We start from the raw sequence: 15,167 nt of genomic DNA on the forward strand, positions 1-15,167 counted from the left end.
TGTTAGCAGCGAGTATGGATTAAGGCATTTTGGAGTGTTGGCATCTTACAGAGGACTTCTGTTAGTATATCAAGAATTTTTTAAGCTGAGTAGCTAAAATTGTCCCCCTGTCCCTCCCAGCAAAACAGTAAAACTAGTGAGATTGAGAGAACCTAGTTTGCACTGAAAATTCATTATGTTGATATTTGTAAATAAATCGAGGAGTAAACATTTTTTAAGCTACTAAGCTTAGCATTTTCAAGACTCCTTGGAAAACACTAACCTTAAAAACTACTTAAAAAACTGTTGTATCACTCAAAAGTCTTCTGGAACCTGCCATTCATTTATTCCTTAAAAACCTGTTTGAGAGGTAGATCTGATAAAGTCAGTTTATTGCGTTAACTTTGTCGGATTGTGAAATACACTAAAGAGTCCAATTTAACAAAATAATAAAAAGAACCATCCATATACTTGCTAAACTGTTTACCCGACCTTACACCACCTTTGAAGAGCCCCGTGGTACTTGAGTTGCTGCACAGTAGATCAGACCAGACTGTTACTTTATTACGCGATATGACTGGTGGCCCTGATCCTTGCAGACTAATCTCCAAAGAATTCTGTTTTAAGCCAAGTGCAGCCAATTTATAAGGGAGACATTCTCATTCCTCTCTCCCTGTAAGCGTCCGGACAGCATCACTGCAGGCTCATGGTGCCCCGCGAGGAAGGTGGGGTCCTCCGGGGCGGGCTCGGGGGAAGGCCTTTCGGAGACATCCCTCTCAGCCCAGGGAGCAGCTTCGCCGCCCTCCCCGGCACCGCGGCGGCGAGCCTCGGGATTCCCGGGGCTGGGCGAGACCCCGCTGGCCCCGCTCCAGCCCGCGTGCGGCGAGTCTGCGGCGGGCAGGCCCCGGCGCGCGAGCGCAAAGCGCCGGGCCCAAGGGGCGGCGCTCGCCGCGGGGGCCTACGTCTGCTCCCGGCGCCCCGCAGAGGCCCCGCCGCCAGACCCTGGCCCGCGGCTCCAGCGCGCCGGCGCGCGGAGAGGGGGGGCCGGCGCTGGTGATGGAGAAGGGGACCGGGAAGAGGGGAGAGAAGGGAAAGGCGCGGGCGGGAGGGCGGACGCGGGAGACGGCGGGGAAGAGGGAGGGCGTCCGGGGGAAAGAGGAGGGCCAGGAGCCAGCCAGGAGGCCAGAGGAGACCGAGGGAGAGCCGGAGCGAGCCAGGGAAAAAGAAGGGAAAGCGGACAGCAGCTCGACGACAGGGCCCTCGCCGGAGCCGCCGGTGAGAGGCCGGGGCCGGCGTCCGGCGTCGGCCGAGCGCGGCTCTGTTACGTGAGAGGCGGCCGCGCGGCGGGTGGAGTGGGATGCGCCGGACTGGGAACGACCGTCGCTGGCCCATTCTTCCCGGCCCCTGGCCCGCTCTCTCCATAAAGCCGACGCTGGGTCTCCGCCCTGGCCGGGTCTAGGGCGAAAAAGCCCCCTAGGTGAAGTTCACGGGGCCGGGGGGCGGGGGGGCGGCCGCAGTCTTTGCTGAGTTCTTTGTGGCAAGGCGCATGTTCCAAAGTTGTGCGGGCTGCTGGGGGCTCTCTAGACCTTTTGTGTGGGCACTGCGGTTACCACTTGTTTTCAGACCTCCAGCTTCCAGAAGGGACAATCACTAAGGTTTAATTGAGAGATTTCAGAAACAAGGCATTGTCCTCGCAAAGGTGATGCCACTTCTATGCGTACCCAGCGTGGTCAGTCATAGCCAGAGAGTAGAATGGAGAGCGCCAGGGTCTGGGGGAGGGAAGGTGGGAGTTGGTGTTTCAGTTTTTTAAGATGAAAAGAGTTATGGAGATGGATAGTGGTGGTGGTTGCACAGGATTATGAATAGATGTAATATCACTGAACCATATGTTTAAAAATGGTTAAGATGGTAACTTTTATGTAACGTGTATTTTACAACAATTTAAAAATTGAGGGGGAAGAGAAAGAAAAATCGGGCTTTATTTGGATCAGTTTAGTGGGCTCTGTGCTCCTGGAGTCCCTAAACTCAGAGCTACTTTCTGGTTTTAAACAGTGTGAATTAATAACAGATTTTATCTCTGGTAAAACAGACAACATTACCTTCACATGGGGTAAAGGAATAACTTTTGACAAGGAACAGTGATCTTGAGAGTCACATTTCATGCCTGAACTCTTGGTTTGAGTTTGCAGTAATCCCAGCTTTTCTTCAGAGATTACGAACATGAAGAAGCTTGCATTTTAGACTAAAGAATAAGCAAAATGTGAAGCATCAGTGACTGTAGAAAATTTCCAGGTAGGAGAAGCAGTGTGATTCAAAAGGGAGGAGGGAGCTGTTTTATTCACAATATTTCTTGGGACCTAAGATGCCATTATTTTAGGTACTGGAGAAACATGCTGCCAACAAGAATATGAAACACTGTGGATTATAAAATCCTCATTTCAGAGATGTTAAAATGTGCAGGGGTGGGGGGGAACATCTTGGAACTGATGAAATATGTGGGGTAGTCTGAGTGGGGCGCTGGTGGAGATCATGAGGGGGACAGGCCACATCCTGCACCATTTCTTGGTGGCACCGTTGCTCTAAAGCAAGCCATTGAAAACCGTCCAGTGAAGTCCCTCTTCCTCATGGCTGCTCTCCCAGGGTGACATTGTGTGCAGGTGCAGGGATGGAGAGGAAGCAGATGGCAGTAGGGAGCCTCTGTGGAAATATATTTGCTTTAAGAGCCACCAAGAATTCACTCCAAAAACAAACATGTACTTTAAAAAGTGCTGTTATTCACCAGACAAGATTCATAAATCATCCTCTGTACACAAGATCTCTTGAGACTAGACCTTGAAAATCTGATTTTCACGTAGATCTTATGTATTAAAAAAAAAAAGGAGGCGGAAAGTGGGATAGACATTCTAGTGCTGTTTAGGATCACTTTTTTTCTTTTAAACCAGACATCTAGTCTCAGTCTAATGTCAGCATTTAGTGTTTAAGCAGAAGTATATAAGATGATGATGAGATGTTTGCTTTTTAGGGCCGCACCTGTGGCATATGGAGGTTCCCAGGCTAGGGGTCTAATTGGAGCTGCAGCTGCCAGCCTACACCACAGCCACAGCAATGCCAGATCGGGGCCTTATCTGTGACCCACACCGAAGCTCACGGCAATGCCAGATCCTTAACGCACTGAGCAAGGCCAGGGATCGAGCCTGTGTCCTTGTGGATGATAGTTAGATTCGTTTCTTCTGAGCCATGATGGAGTCTCCTGTCTTTTCGTTTTTTTAAATGTTTCCTTTGCTGTGCCCATGTTTTTGAGTTTAATTAGGTCCCATTGGTTTATTTGTGTCTTTATTGTCATTATTCTAGGAGATGGATCAGACAAGATATTGCTGTGATTTATGTCAGAGTGTCCTGCCTATGTTTTCTTCTAGGAGTTTTATAGTATCTGGCCTTATATTCAGGTCTTTAATCCATTTTGAGTTTCTTTTTGTGTATGGTGCTAGAGAGTGTTCTAATTTCTTTCTTTTAAATGTGGCTGTCCAGTTTTCCAGCACCACTTATTGAAGAGACTATTTTCCTCCACTGTATGTTCTTTCTTCCTTTGTCATAGATTGGTTGACCATAGGTGCTGGGGTTTAATTCTGGGCTTTCTATCCTGTTCCATTGGCCTATATTTCTGTTTTTGTGCCACTACCATACTGTTTTGATGACTGTAGCTTTGCAGTGTTGTCTAAAGTCAGGAAGCTTGATTCCTCCATTTTCATTTTTCTTCTTCAATATTGCTTTGGCTATTTGGGGTCTCTTGTGTTTCCATACAAATTTTGAAATATTCTGTTCTAGTTCTGTGAAGACTGTCCTCGGTAGTTTGATAGGGATTGCATTGAGTCTGTAGATTGCCTTGGGAAGTATAGTCATTTTGACAATATTGATTTTTCCAACCAAGAGCAGTGTATATCTTTCCATCTGTTTGTGTCATCTTTGATTTCTTTCATCAGCTTCTTACAGTTTTCAGACTTTAGGTCATGTCTCTTTAGGTAGGTTTATTCCTAGGTATTTTATTCTTTTTGGTGCGACTGTAGAATCAGATTTAAAAATACGTGTTTATGATTGGAACCAGTTTAACAATTTCTATAATCTTCACCTTTCATTTAATCATGATATTTATATTGGAAAGTATACAAGGGTAACCTTGGTCTAAGAGCTTTAAATCTAGTGTTCCAACTGGAAAGACAAGACAGATGCATAATGTGACACCTTGGATGCATACATGCTGAATGGCAGAGTCAATACATGGGCCATGAAGGTCCCAGGACCCCAAACAACAAATTGAATTCTGGTGTGGTTGCCAATGGACATGAACTCAGGAAGCCAGTGTGGTTGAAAATTGGCCCTGCAAATATGGTCCCTTCCATAAATCCTGAAATATATATACATATACGTATTATTTACACAAGCACTTATTTGATAAATTGACCAGGGTTGCAGGATGGAGAGGGGATTTGCAATTAAGATTGCATAACTGAAGGCTGATTATAAAATACAAAGTGACTGGTACAGTTTGTTCTAGACTTGTTAACTTTTTTGTGAAGTTTGGTTCTGGTTTACAATTCCACCAATATTATTGGCAGGCACGCTGCTGGAAGCCAGAAAGACAAGGCCTTACGAGCAGAGCTTTATGGACTTCTCTTTTGCTTCTCAGGAGAAGAGTAAGCAGATCCTCGTGTTGGGCCTGGATGGAGCAGGCAAGACCAGTGTTCTCCACTCTCTAGCCTTAAACAGAGTCCAGCACAGCGTGGCACCCACCCGAGGTCTCAATGCAGTGTGCATCCACACTGAAGACAGCCAGATGGAATTCCTGGAGAGTAAGCTTGCTTTCTGAGTAGTTCTGGGTACAGCCAAGAGCCTATAACCACATGATTGTCATGCTTTCAGCCAGGTGTAGTGCCACCAACAGTGAGTGCCTGTGAAATGAAACCCTGGGTAGACTCTCGTAGACTGAGGGTGCTGTGTGGAGGGGTCCCTTTCTGCTCTTTCTGTTTTCTCCTTTTTGCAGTGGCAGGGATCAGGTGGAGGGGAGGAGAAGGCTTCAGCACCTCGTCCTAATAACAGCCTCCCTCCTGCTCCCCCAGTAAACATGCAGCCCAGGTAAACACAGTGTGTGTCCTCCTCAGTGATGCACATACCGATGGCCCCAAACATCTTGTAACCAGACAGCAACCCAGAAGCCCTACCCCATAGTCATTCTGTAGTCCCACCTCTCAAAATACTACTGTTCCCCAAAGTTGCATCAGAGCCTCTTGTCTTCAGACTCTTTCTTAGGATGATTTCATCCATCCTCTTGACATTAAGTACTATCTACATGTTCACGACTCCTAAGTTCACCAGCCACACATATCCACGTCACCTGATGTCTCTACCTGGCTGCTGCATTGCCCTCCTCGCAAACCTGACCTTGTCAAAACAGAATGTTTGCTGTATCTCCTTATCTGTTCCTTCTCTGTGATCCACGAGTTAGGAAAGCACTCATCACCTGTCCACGTGCTCAAGCCAGAATACTTGGAGTTTCCATACCCTCTTTGTACCCCCACCTCCAGCCCTCAAGTAAATCTGTGAATTTTTGCTTTCGTCCAAGTGTGAGAAGAAAATAGTGGGCAGAGAAATTGGTAAACCTGTGGGTAGATCTTGAAGATAAAAGCATTATTAGGAACAGAGGCTTCAGTTTGCCCAGAAGCTATGGAAGAAATATTTTAAATGACATAGATGGCCAAGAAAATAGTCTCAAAATATAAAATGTGAAAAGAAAAAAGGGAAGGAAAGGGAAGGGGAAAAAGAAAGGAAGAGAGGAAGAAAAAAGAAAGGAAGATTTCAATTAGGGGGAGGAAAGGACCACTCTGTCACTGGAGTGAAGGGTTTCGGCATGTTTTTGTCAGTTAGTAATAGGACCAAGGAGAAAAAAATCTGTAGAGATATATAAAATTTGAACACAGTCAACAAATTTGATCTAAGAAAAATATAAAACTGTCCCACTAGGCAATTTTAGCCACATCCAAAAGTTAAAATGCACATTCTCAAACAGAACAGTTACCAAATCAACCATTTCCTGGGCCACACAAAACAACATAAGACAAGGCATCGTACAAACCATGTTCTCTGACCACAGGCTCTTAGAAGTTAATTACTAAGTGATAATAATCCCTGTCTTGATGAAATGTCCAAAAAGTGGGGAACTACCCAAATGTTCATTCGTATTTAAACTACAAATCTTAATCCATGTGAATTATTCAGACTACACGCATTCTTCTAAAAAAGTTAAAAACACGAAACACTTGAAAGAGTGACTAGCCTGGCTCTGTATGAAGGAAAACAAAGGAAAGACAAAGACTCTTCCTTATTCGTTTTTTAAACGTTTTTGTTAAGTCCCTCAAACAGGTCTGCACACGCTCTGCGAAGGCTCTGAGAGTAAATGATATAGGCTTTGTGGGCCATGCAGTCTCTGCAGCTGCTCAACCCTGCCGTCTGTTCTGAAAGCAGCCAGAGACCATGTGTGAACAAATCTGCATGTCTGTAAAGCTTTGTATCGAAATCCAAATGTAATATAATGTTTATGTGCAGTGAAATGTTATTCTTTTCTTCCCCAAAACATCTAAAAATGTAAAATCCATTCTTTATTCATGGGCTGTACAAAAATAGGCAGTGATGAGAGTTCTCTGGTAGCCTAGTAGTTAAGGATCTGGCATTGCTACTGCTGTGGCTCTGGTCACTGGTGTGGTGCCAGTTCCGTCCCTGGCCCAGGAGCTTCTGTATGCCATAGATTGTCCACATCTATCCTAGGAGAAAAGTTATAAACTGAATTCAGTGTGTATGTATTATTAGCATTCCAAAAAGTTTCTTCTGGGAAGAATCAGCAGAATGAAATAACCCTGAGGCACTTTTTTTTAAGGCAGGTATTCCTGAATGCCCACAGGGCCATATTAACTCTTAGTGCAAGGTTAAGAGGGAAATTAGCTCTGGGATTTTGACAAAGGAAAAAAGTTATGCAGCTGAGGCTAGCCAGTGAAATTTAAATTAGTCCATTTAAAGCCACTTTAGGAGCTCCCACTATGGCACAGTGGGCTAAGAATCTAACTGCAACGGCTCGGGTCACTGCGGAGGCATGGGTTCCAGCCCCAGCCCAGTGCAGTGAGTCAAAGGATCCTGCATGGCTGCCGCTGCAAATTCAGTCCCTGGCCTGGGAACTTCCATATGCCTCGTGTGCGGCCATAAAATAAATACATAAAATAAAACTCACTTTAGAGTAACGTATTTTAACCCACCACCTGGAAGTAATTATCAGCCTACCCCTGCTGGCTGAGCTGTGCCTGAGAGACACACATGGGCCACAGTGGCTGCTGTGGCTGACAGAACCAGGTCCACTATAGTGTGCACAGAGGGTGGACGGAGGGCCCTGACACTGGGTTTTTGTGCTCTAGAGGGATGAACGCGTTGTGGAGGGTAAGTGTTCCCTGATAACACCTCTCAGTGGTTCTCAGAACTGAATGCAGTCTCCCAGGGCTCTTTTGCCAGCGGTCCGAAATGATGAGAAAGTGCCCTTCCCGCCCCTCAGGGGACATTTCTGGAGCTGTGTGTCTCTCCTTGTTCTGTGCAGTTGGCGGCAGCGAACCATACCGTTCCTACTGGGAGAAGTACCTGTCCAGGGGACTGCTGCTCATCTTCGTGGTGGACTCGGCAGACCATGGCAGGTTACCTGAAGCCAAGAAACACCTTCATCGACTAATTGGAACCAACCCAGTCCTTCCTCTGGTTGTGTTTGCAAACAAGCAGGTAAAAATCTGTGCAAATAGCAGTCGTACTCAGTACTTTTCCCCTTAATGCAAGGAATAGAAATGTCTACTTTTAATAGCTGGATACTGTACAATATGCTGGGTGTTCAGTTTATACTGTTAGATCGAATGGATTATACAGCCAGCCCTCTATAGCTAAGGAGTCAACCAACCGTGGATCTGGAAAAGAAGAATTCCAGAAAGTTCCAGAAAGCAAAACTTGTATTTGCCACATACAGGCAACTATTTACATCACATTTACATTGTGTTAGTGTATGATGAGTAATCCAGAGATTATTTAAAGTATACAAGAGGAAGGAGTTTCCACCATGGTGCAGCGGAAATGAATCTGACCAGTATCCATGAGGACGCAGGTTCAATCCTGGGCCTTACATCAGTGGGTTAAGGATCCAGTGTTGCTATGAGCTGTGGTGTAGGTCACAGACAAGGCTCAGATCTGGCTTGGCTGCGGCTGTGGTGTAGGCTGGCAGCTGTATCTCCAATTTGACCCCTAGACCAAAAACTTCCATGTGCTGCAAGTGTGGCCCTAAAAAGACAACAACAAAAGTATACAGGAGGATGTGTCTAGGCTACATGCAAATACTGGGCCAGTTTCTGTGAGGGACTTGAGCATGCTCAGATTTCAATTTCTGCTGGTGTCTTGCAACCAGCCCCCCTCAGATATCAAGGGACAGCTGTAAACTCTTTGAGAACAAAGACTGCCATTCACCTCTGTGTCCCTTGTAAAACCTACTGTACTGCGTTGTATGTAGTATGAATTCAACAGAGGTGTGTTGAGTTCAGTAAACATTTACTGACTGTTGAATTGGTTTCAACAAAATATTTGAGTGTCTACTATATATGGCAAAGTAATTTTATTTTATTTTATTTATTTATTTTTGTCTTTTCTAGGGCCACACCCATGGCATATGGAGGTTCCCAGGCTAGGGGTCTAATCAGAGCTGTAGCCGCTGGCCTACAGCAACTCGGAATCTGAGCCACGTCTGCGACCTATACCACAGCTCATGGCAACATCGGATCCTTAACCCACAGAGCAAGTCCAGGGGTTGAACCCACAACCTCATGGTTCCTAGTTGGATTCGTTAACCACTGAGCCATGACAGGAACTCCGCAAAGTAATTTTAGATCAGTCAACCTGACCTGACTTTATTTCACAGACATGTGTTAAAAAAACTAAACAGCCATGAAGAAATTGGAACCCATCTACTGTGGGGTTGGTGGGGATGGTGCAGCCACTATGAAAAACAGTGTGGCAGTTTCTTAAAGAACTAAAAATAGAATTTTCAGGAGTTCCCTCTTGGCTCAGCAGGTTAAAAATATGGCATTGTCAGTGTGATGGGTGTGGTTAGAGCTGTGGCACGAATTTGATCCCTGGCCTGGGAACTTCCATATGCCGCAGGCGTGGCCAAAAAAAGAATTTTCATATGGTCCAGCAATTCCACTTCTGGGTATATAAACAATAGAACTGAAAGCAGAAACTCTTAGCAGATATTTGTACACCCATGTTCACAGCAGAATTATTTACAGTCACCAAAACATAGAAGCAACCCAAGCATCCATCCACAGATGAATGAATAAACAAAATGTGGTATAAACATACAATGGGATATTATACAGCCTTAAAGAAGAAGGAAATTCTGACATATGAAACAACATGGATGAATTTTGAGGGCATTATGCTAAGTGAAATAAGCCAGCCACAAAAGGACAAATACTGTATGATTCTACTTTTATGAGGTGCCTCTAGGAGTCAGTCATAGAGACAGAAAGTAGAATAGTGGTTGCCAGGAGCCAGGGGAGGGAGAAACGGAGAATGATTGTCTAATGGTACAGAGTCTCTATTTTGCAAAGCCTCTAGAAATGGATGGTTATAAAACAGCGTGAATGCACCTAACTGTACACTTACCGATGCTGAATATGGCAAATTGTGCTGTGTGTATTTTATCACAATAAAAAAAACATCAAACATCTCTAGCATTGTGACCACATACTTCATTTTATTGCACTTCACTTTATTGGGCTTTGCAGGTGCTGTGTTTTTTTTTTACCAATTGAACGTGTGTGGGAGTCCTCCCTGGAGCAGATGCACAGGCACCATTTTCCCAGCAGCCTTTGCTCGCTTCATGTCTCTGTGTCACATTTTGGTAACTTCTGTAATATTACAAACTTTTAAAATTATCACCATATTTGTTATGATGGTCTGTGATCAGTGATCTTTGATGTTCCATTTGTTTTCAAATGTGGCTTGATTGAAGGATTGTGGCTTGCTGAAGGCTCAGATGACGGTGTGCATTTTTTAGCAGTAAGTTCTTTTAAAATTAAGGTATGTACATTTTTTAGACACAAAGCCATTGCACACTTAGTAGTCTATAGGATTATAAGTATAGCTTTCATATGCACTAGGAGATAAAAAATTCATGAGTTGCTTTAATTCAGTATATTCCCTTGACTGCAAACCAGATTTGCAGGAGCGCTGAGCTAAGCCATCCTGTCAACTCCTCTCTCAGTTGCCAGGGTTGCCAGTCATCAGAGAGCTCAGTTTCTACGATTTCTCCCACTGCTTCTGTGGGTGAACGTTTATGGATGTAAACTAAGTAATTACAATGATGACCTAAAAGTAAGATCCTATGTTAAAGTCCAGCATAGATGCTAGATTTTTTTTTTTTTAATTTTTATGGCTGCACCAGTGGCATATGGAAGTTTCTGGGCCAGGGATCGAATCAGAGCCACAGCTACAACCAATGCTACAGCTGCAGTGATGCCAGATCCTTAACCCACTGCACTGGGCTGGGCATCAAACCCAGGCTGCCACAGAAACAGCGCTGGATCCTTAACCTGCTATGCCACAGCGGGAACTCCAGGCTAGAGATTTTTATTTATTTTTTTGTCTAGTTGTCTTTTTAGGGCTGCACCCGTAGCATATGGAGGTTCCCAGGCTAGAGGTCCAATCAGAGCTACAGCTGCCAGCCTACACCACAGCCACAGCAACACAGGATCTGAGACGTGTCTGCAACCTACACCACAGCTCACGGCAACACTGGATCCTTAACCCACTGAGCAAGACCAGGGATCAAACCTGCATCCTCATGCATGCTCATCAGGTTTGATAACTGCTGAGCCACGACAGCAACTCCCAGGCTAGAGATTTTTAAAGTGAGCATCTTAAGTACCACAAAATATAAAGATATAGAAGATCATGGTACATATATGTGAGCTGCTTGGTAGTCCACTGCATGTATGTACCACAACTTTACCATTTCCTGGCTGAGCAGTTGGGTAATGTTCAGTTTTTATTCTTATGAAGAGTGCCACAGGGAGCCTTCATGTGTGTATTTCCTCATAGGTATGTACCAGTGTTTGTCTAGTGCATGAGGTGTTGTTGGGTTTCACATGTGTACATATTTAGTTTTACTACATATTACCAAGTTGCTTTTCCAAAAATACCATACTAATTTATTCTTTCTACCAGCAATATATGGCAGGTTTTATAGCTCACATCCTTGTCAATCCTTGGTCTCATGAGGATGAAATAGTATCTCATTATTCTGATTTGCATTTCCTTAATGACTAGTAAGCTTGAATGTTTTTGCAGATGGTCACGGGTTCTTAGTTTCACATTAGTTTAATTCTTTGGAACGAATTTCCACATCTGTAAATTGTCTTTTATTGTCTTTTGTCAAATTCCTATTAGGGTGTTTATCTTTTCTCATTTGAGTTATAGGAGTCTTAGAAAAATAGTCCTTTGTCTGTTATATACATTACAGATGTCTTCTCCAGCTTGATGTCGATATTGTCTTGTCATTTTACTTTGTTCATTGTTCCCTTTTTTATACATAGGTTTTCATTTTTAGTAGTCAAATTTATCAATACTTCCTTGGTGGTTTATATCTCTTCATCACATTGAATAACCAGAGCCATTTGGTGTCAAATGTGCAACTTTTATTGGGGTTTAATAATGAAAGGTTTGGGTTGTTCCCGTCGTGGCACAGTGGTTAACGAATCCGACTAGGAACCATGAGGTTGCGGGTTCGGTCCCTGCCCTTGCTCAGTGGGTTAACGATCCGGTGTTGCCGTGAGCTATGGTGTAGGTTGCAGACGTGGTTCGGATCCCGAGGTGCTGTGGCTCTGGCGTAGGCTGGTGGCTATGGCTCGATTCGACCCCTAGCCTGGGAACCTCCATATGCCGCAGGGGCGGCCCAAGAAATAGCAAAAAGACAAAAAAAAAAAAACCAATAATGAAAGGTTTGGATATTCTAGTTTAAGTTTAGTGCATCTTGGTTGATACTCCTTGGCCAGAGTAATCTGTGCTTTTTAGATGATTCATTGGTTCAAGTTACTATATAATTTTTTTTTCTTTTTACAGCCACACTCTGGGCATATGGAGGTTCCCAGGCTAGGGGTCTAATCGGAGCTGTAGCTGCCAGCCTACACTACAGCCACAGCAATGCAGGATCCGAGCCACATCTGCGACCTACACCACAGCTCATGGCAACGCCAGATCCTTAACCCACTGAGCAAGGCCAGGGATCAAGCCTGTGTCCTCATGGATCCTAGTTGTGTTGGTTGCCACTGAGCCACGATAGGAAGTCCCCCTCATTTTAACTTCTCCTCTCTCTGCCTCTCCTCCTGGGTCTCCCCCGTTAAGTCTTCCCTTCTTCTCCGTCTTGTCCTCTTTCTCTCCACCTGTCCTTCCCTTCTCGGCCTGCTTCACCCGCTGCTCCTTTTCTAATCCCTTCTTGATCCCTTCTCTTTCTCTTGCTCTCCCCCTAGATTTGATCCAGATTTTTTTGTTTGGTAGAAATAATGATTGCAAACAAACAAACAAACAAACAAAAAAAAAACTTCCCATTTGGAAAATGTTAGAATCAATAAAATATGATGTGAATAAAAAAAGATTATTGAATCAAATTTCTGTTGTTAAAGACACATTAAAAATAATCTTGGGAAAATAAAGACAAAAGTGAGAAAACAAAATTAGAAGCAGACAGAACATTGTAAATCAGCTATAATAAAAAAAATTAGAAAAAAATATCAAAAGCAAATTGACTGGACTGTTTAGGAAATTGATTAAGTTATTATATTGGCTTAACACCATTCCAGAAAATGCTTTTTTGATGATAACTCGTAAGTGGTAGTATAATTCTGATAAAAATCTTTATATTCAAACAACCATTAGGATCATAATAATGGGATTCCAGTAGCCTCCATATTAAAATGGAGGTGGGGTCATTGAGAGCAATAGACAAGAGCGATAAATGTATCTATGCAGAAAGATTGTAAAATAACCAATTTTTTCTCAATTCTTTTTCCATTCTTGGGGAAGGATCTGGAATCAGCCTACCCCATTGCAGACATCCATGAGGCTTTGGCATTGTCTGAGGTGGGCAACGATAGGAAGATGTTCCTGTTTGGAACCCAGGTAACTGAGGACGGCTCAGAGATCCCTTGGGTCATGCAGGATGCCAGGGACCTGATCGCACAGCTGGCTGCGGATGCACAGTGATGGCCCCCCGAGGCTCGCCATGTGCACCTCACCGGAATGGAAAGCGGCAGGCTGAAAGCCAGATGTTTCCACTTTCCAATAAAAAACAAGCCATTTCCTGTTTTCTCCGCGCATAGCAATGTACATTTATATAAAGTTAATTGATCAGGAGCACCTCTTTATTTAGATTTTGAACTTTAAAAATATCGGCAAAACAATGTGTTCCCTGGCGGCCTAGCAGTTAAGGATTCGGTGTCGTCACTGTTGTGGCTTGTGTTGGATCCCTGGCCCAGCGGGAGTAACCCCCCCCAAATAAAAACAAAACAAGGTACTTGGAGAGATGTGGATTTTTAATCAACAGGATAAAGTGAACATTTGCAGAATTCCCTTCATGGCTCAGTGGTTAAGGAACCCAACTTGGATCCATGAGGATGCATGTTCGATCTCTGGCCTCCATTAGTGGGTTAAGGATCCAGTGTTGCTGTGAGCTGTGGTGTAAGCGGCAGACGCGGCTCAGATCCTGCATGGCTGTGGTGTAGGCCGACAGCTGCAGCTGTTTTGACCTTAGCCTGGGAATTTCCATATGCTTCAGGTGCAGCCCTGAAAAGACAAAAGACCAAAAAAAAAAAAAAAAAAAAAAAAAAAAAAAAAAAAAAAGAAGAAGAACTTTAGCAAGTAATCATCTCATTTGTAGTTTCTCAGTGAAATGAGATTTCCATTATAATATTTTAATAAAGTTTTTTAAAGTGAAAGTCCAAGTGTTTTTCCTTTCAGTGTGTCCATCTAACAATGTAGGCAAAGATATATCAGGCCAGGGCCCTGAGAAAGTAAGTACCATCAAACCACACGGAAGAGAGTTTAACAGCAGTCAGAAAATTTAGAAAGTCTTCTTTTAAAGACACTGTTGCACTAAGTGAAGGATAGTGTGGGGATATATTTGCTTTTTGTTTTGTTTTGTTTTGTTTGTCTTTTTGCCTTTTCTTGAGCTGCTCCCGCAGCATATGGAGGTTACCAGGCTAGAGGTCTAATTGGAGCTGTAGCCCCCGGCCTACACCAGAGCCACGGCAATGCCAGATCCGAGCCGTGTCTGCAACCTACACCACAGCTCACGGCAACGCTGGATCCTCAGCCCACTGAGCAAGGCCAGGGATTGAACCTGAAACCTCATGGTTCCTAGCTGGATTCGTTAGCCACTGCACCACGATGAGAACTCCGGATATGTTTTTTAAATGCTTGATATTTTGCTTTTTTATATAGATAAGCTGCAGAAAATCAAAGATGAAGAAAAATCCAGAAAGGAAGTAGAGGAAAAAAACACCCTATCTATCAAGAATCAAAGATAAGAATTACATTAGACTTCTCAGAAACCATGTAAGCAAGAAGAGAGTGGAGTAAAATGTTTGTAGTATCAAGAGGAAAAGGCCTCAGCCTAGGCTGCTGTACCCTGTGAAACCCTTCACAGTGAAGAGGGAGTTTCCTTGGAGCACAGCAGGCTAAGGATCTGGTGGTGTTACTACAGCAGCTCGGGCTGCTGCTGTGGCTCAGTTTTGATCCCTGGCCTGGGAACTTCCACATGTATGTGTGGCTCCAAAAAAAGATGGAAAAAAAAGTGAAGGAGAAAGAGTTACTTAGACAAACGAAACTGAGGGAATTTGTTGCTAGTGCTTCTGCTTTACAAGAAATGTTAAAAAGTTCTTTAGAAAGAAGGAAAATGATATAGGTCAGAAATTTGGCTCTACATAAAGAAAGGAAAAACACTGGAAAAGAAGTAAGTGAAGGATTTTTCTTACTGATCTAACAGATTACGGCTTGTTCAGAATATTAATTGCAACACTATATTTGACCATATGATCATGTGTATGTATAAATGATATGACAGC

General features: G+C 43.8%; 1 protein-coding gene across 4 annotated transcripts; it reads left to right on the plus strand.

Annotated features, from left to right (window-relative positions):
• Positions 292–14,039, plus strand: ARL9 (ADP ribosylation factor like GTPase 9). Of its 4 annotated transcripts, XM_021101374.1 has the most exons (5): positions 1,142–1,254; positions 2,169–2,271; positions 4,664–4,826; positions 7,610–7,785; positions 13,129–14,039. In XM_021101374.1, exons 3-5 carry the CDS (start codon positions 4,811–4,813, stop codon positions 13,306–13,308), a joined length of 372 nt encoding a protein of 123 aa, XP_020957033.1. In that variant the 5' UTR covers positions 1,142–1,254; positions 2,169–2,271; positions 4,664–4,810; the 3' UTR covers positions 13,309–14,039. The 4 variants fall into 4 exon arrangements, with proteins under 4 accessions (XP_003356986.1, XP_003129075.5, XP_003356985.1 ...); XM_003356938.4 differs by lacking the exons at positions 1,142–1,254; positions 2,169–2,271 and adding an exon at positions 292–704; XM_003129027.5 differs by lacking the exon at positions 2,169–2,271 and having other exon boundaries at positions 906–1,254.

This window comes from Sus scrofa, chromosome 8, assembly GCF_000003025.6.
Source record: "Sus scrofa isolate TJ Tabasco breed Duroc chromosome 8, Sscrofa11.1, whole genome shotgun sequence".
NCBI lineage: Eukaryota > Metazoa > Chordata > Mammalia > Artiodactyla > Suidae > Sus > Sus scrofa.

Coding starts and splice junctions, on each gene's coding strand:
- ARL9 (XM_003129027.5), top strand. CDS start 1,036: ATGGAGAAGGGGACCGGGAAGAGGGGAGAGAAGGGAAAGGCGCGGGCG. Junction 1,255..4,663: donor GGCCCTCGCCGGAGCCGCCG/GTGAGAGGCCGG, acceptor TTTGCTTCTCAG/GAGAAGAGTAAGCAGATCCT. Junction 4,827..7,609: donor CCAGATGGAATTCCTGGAGA/GTAAGCTTGCTT, acceptor TGTTCTGTGCAG/TTGGCGGCAGCGAACCATAC.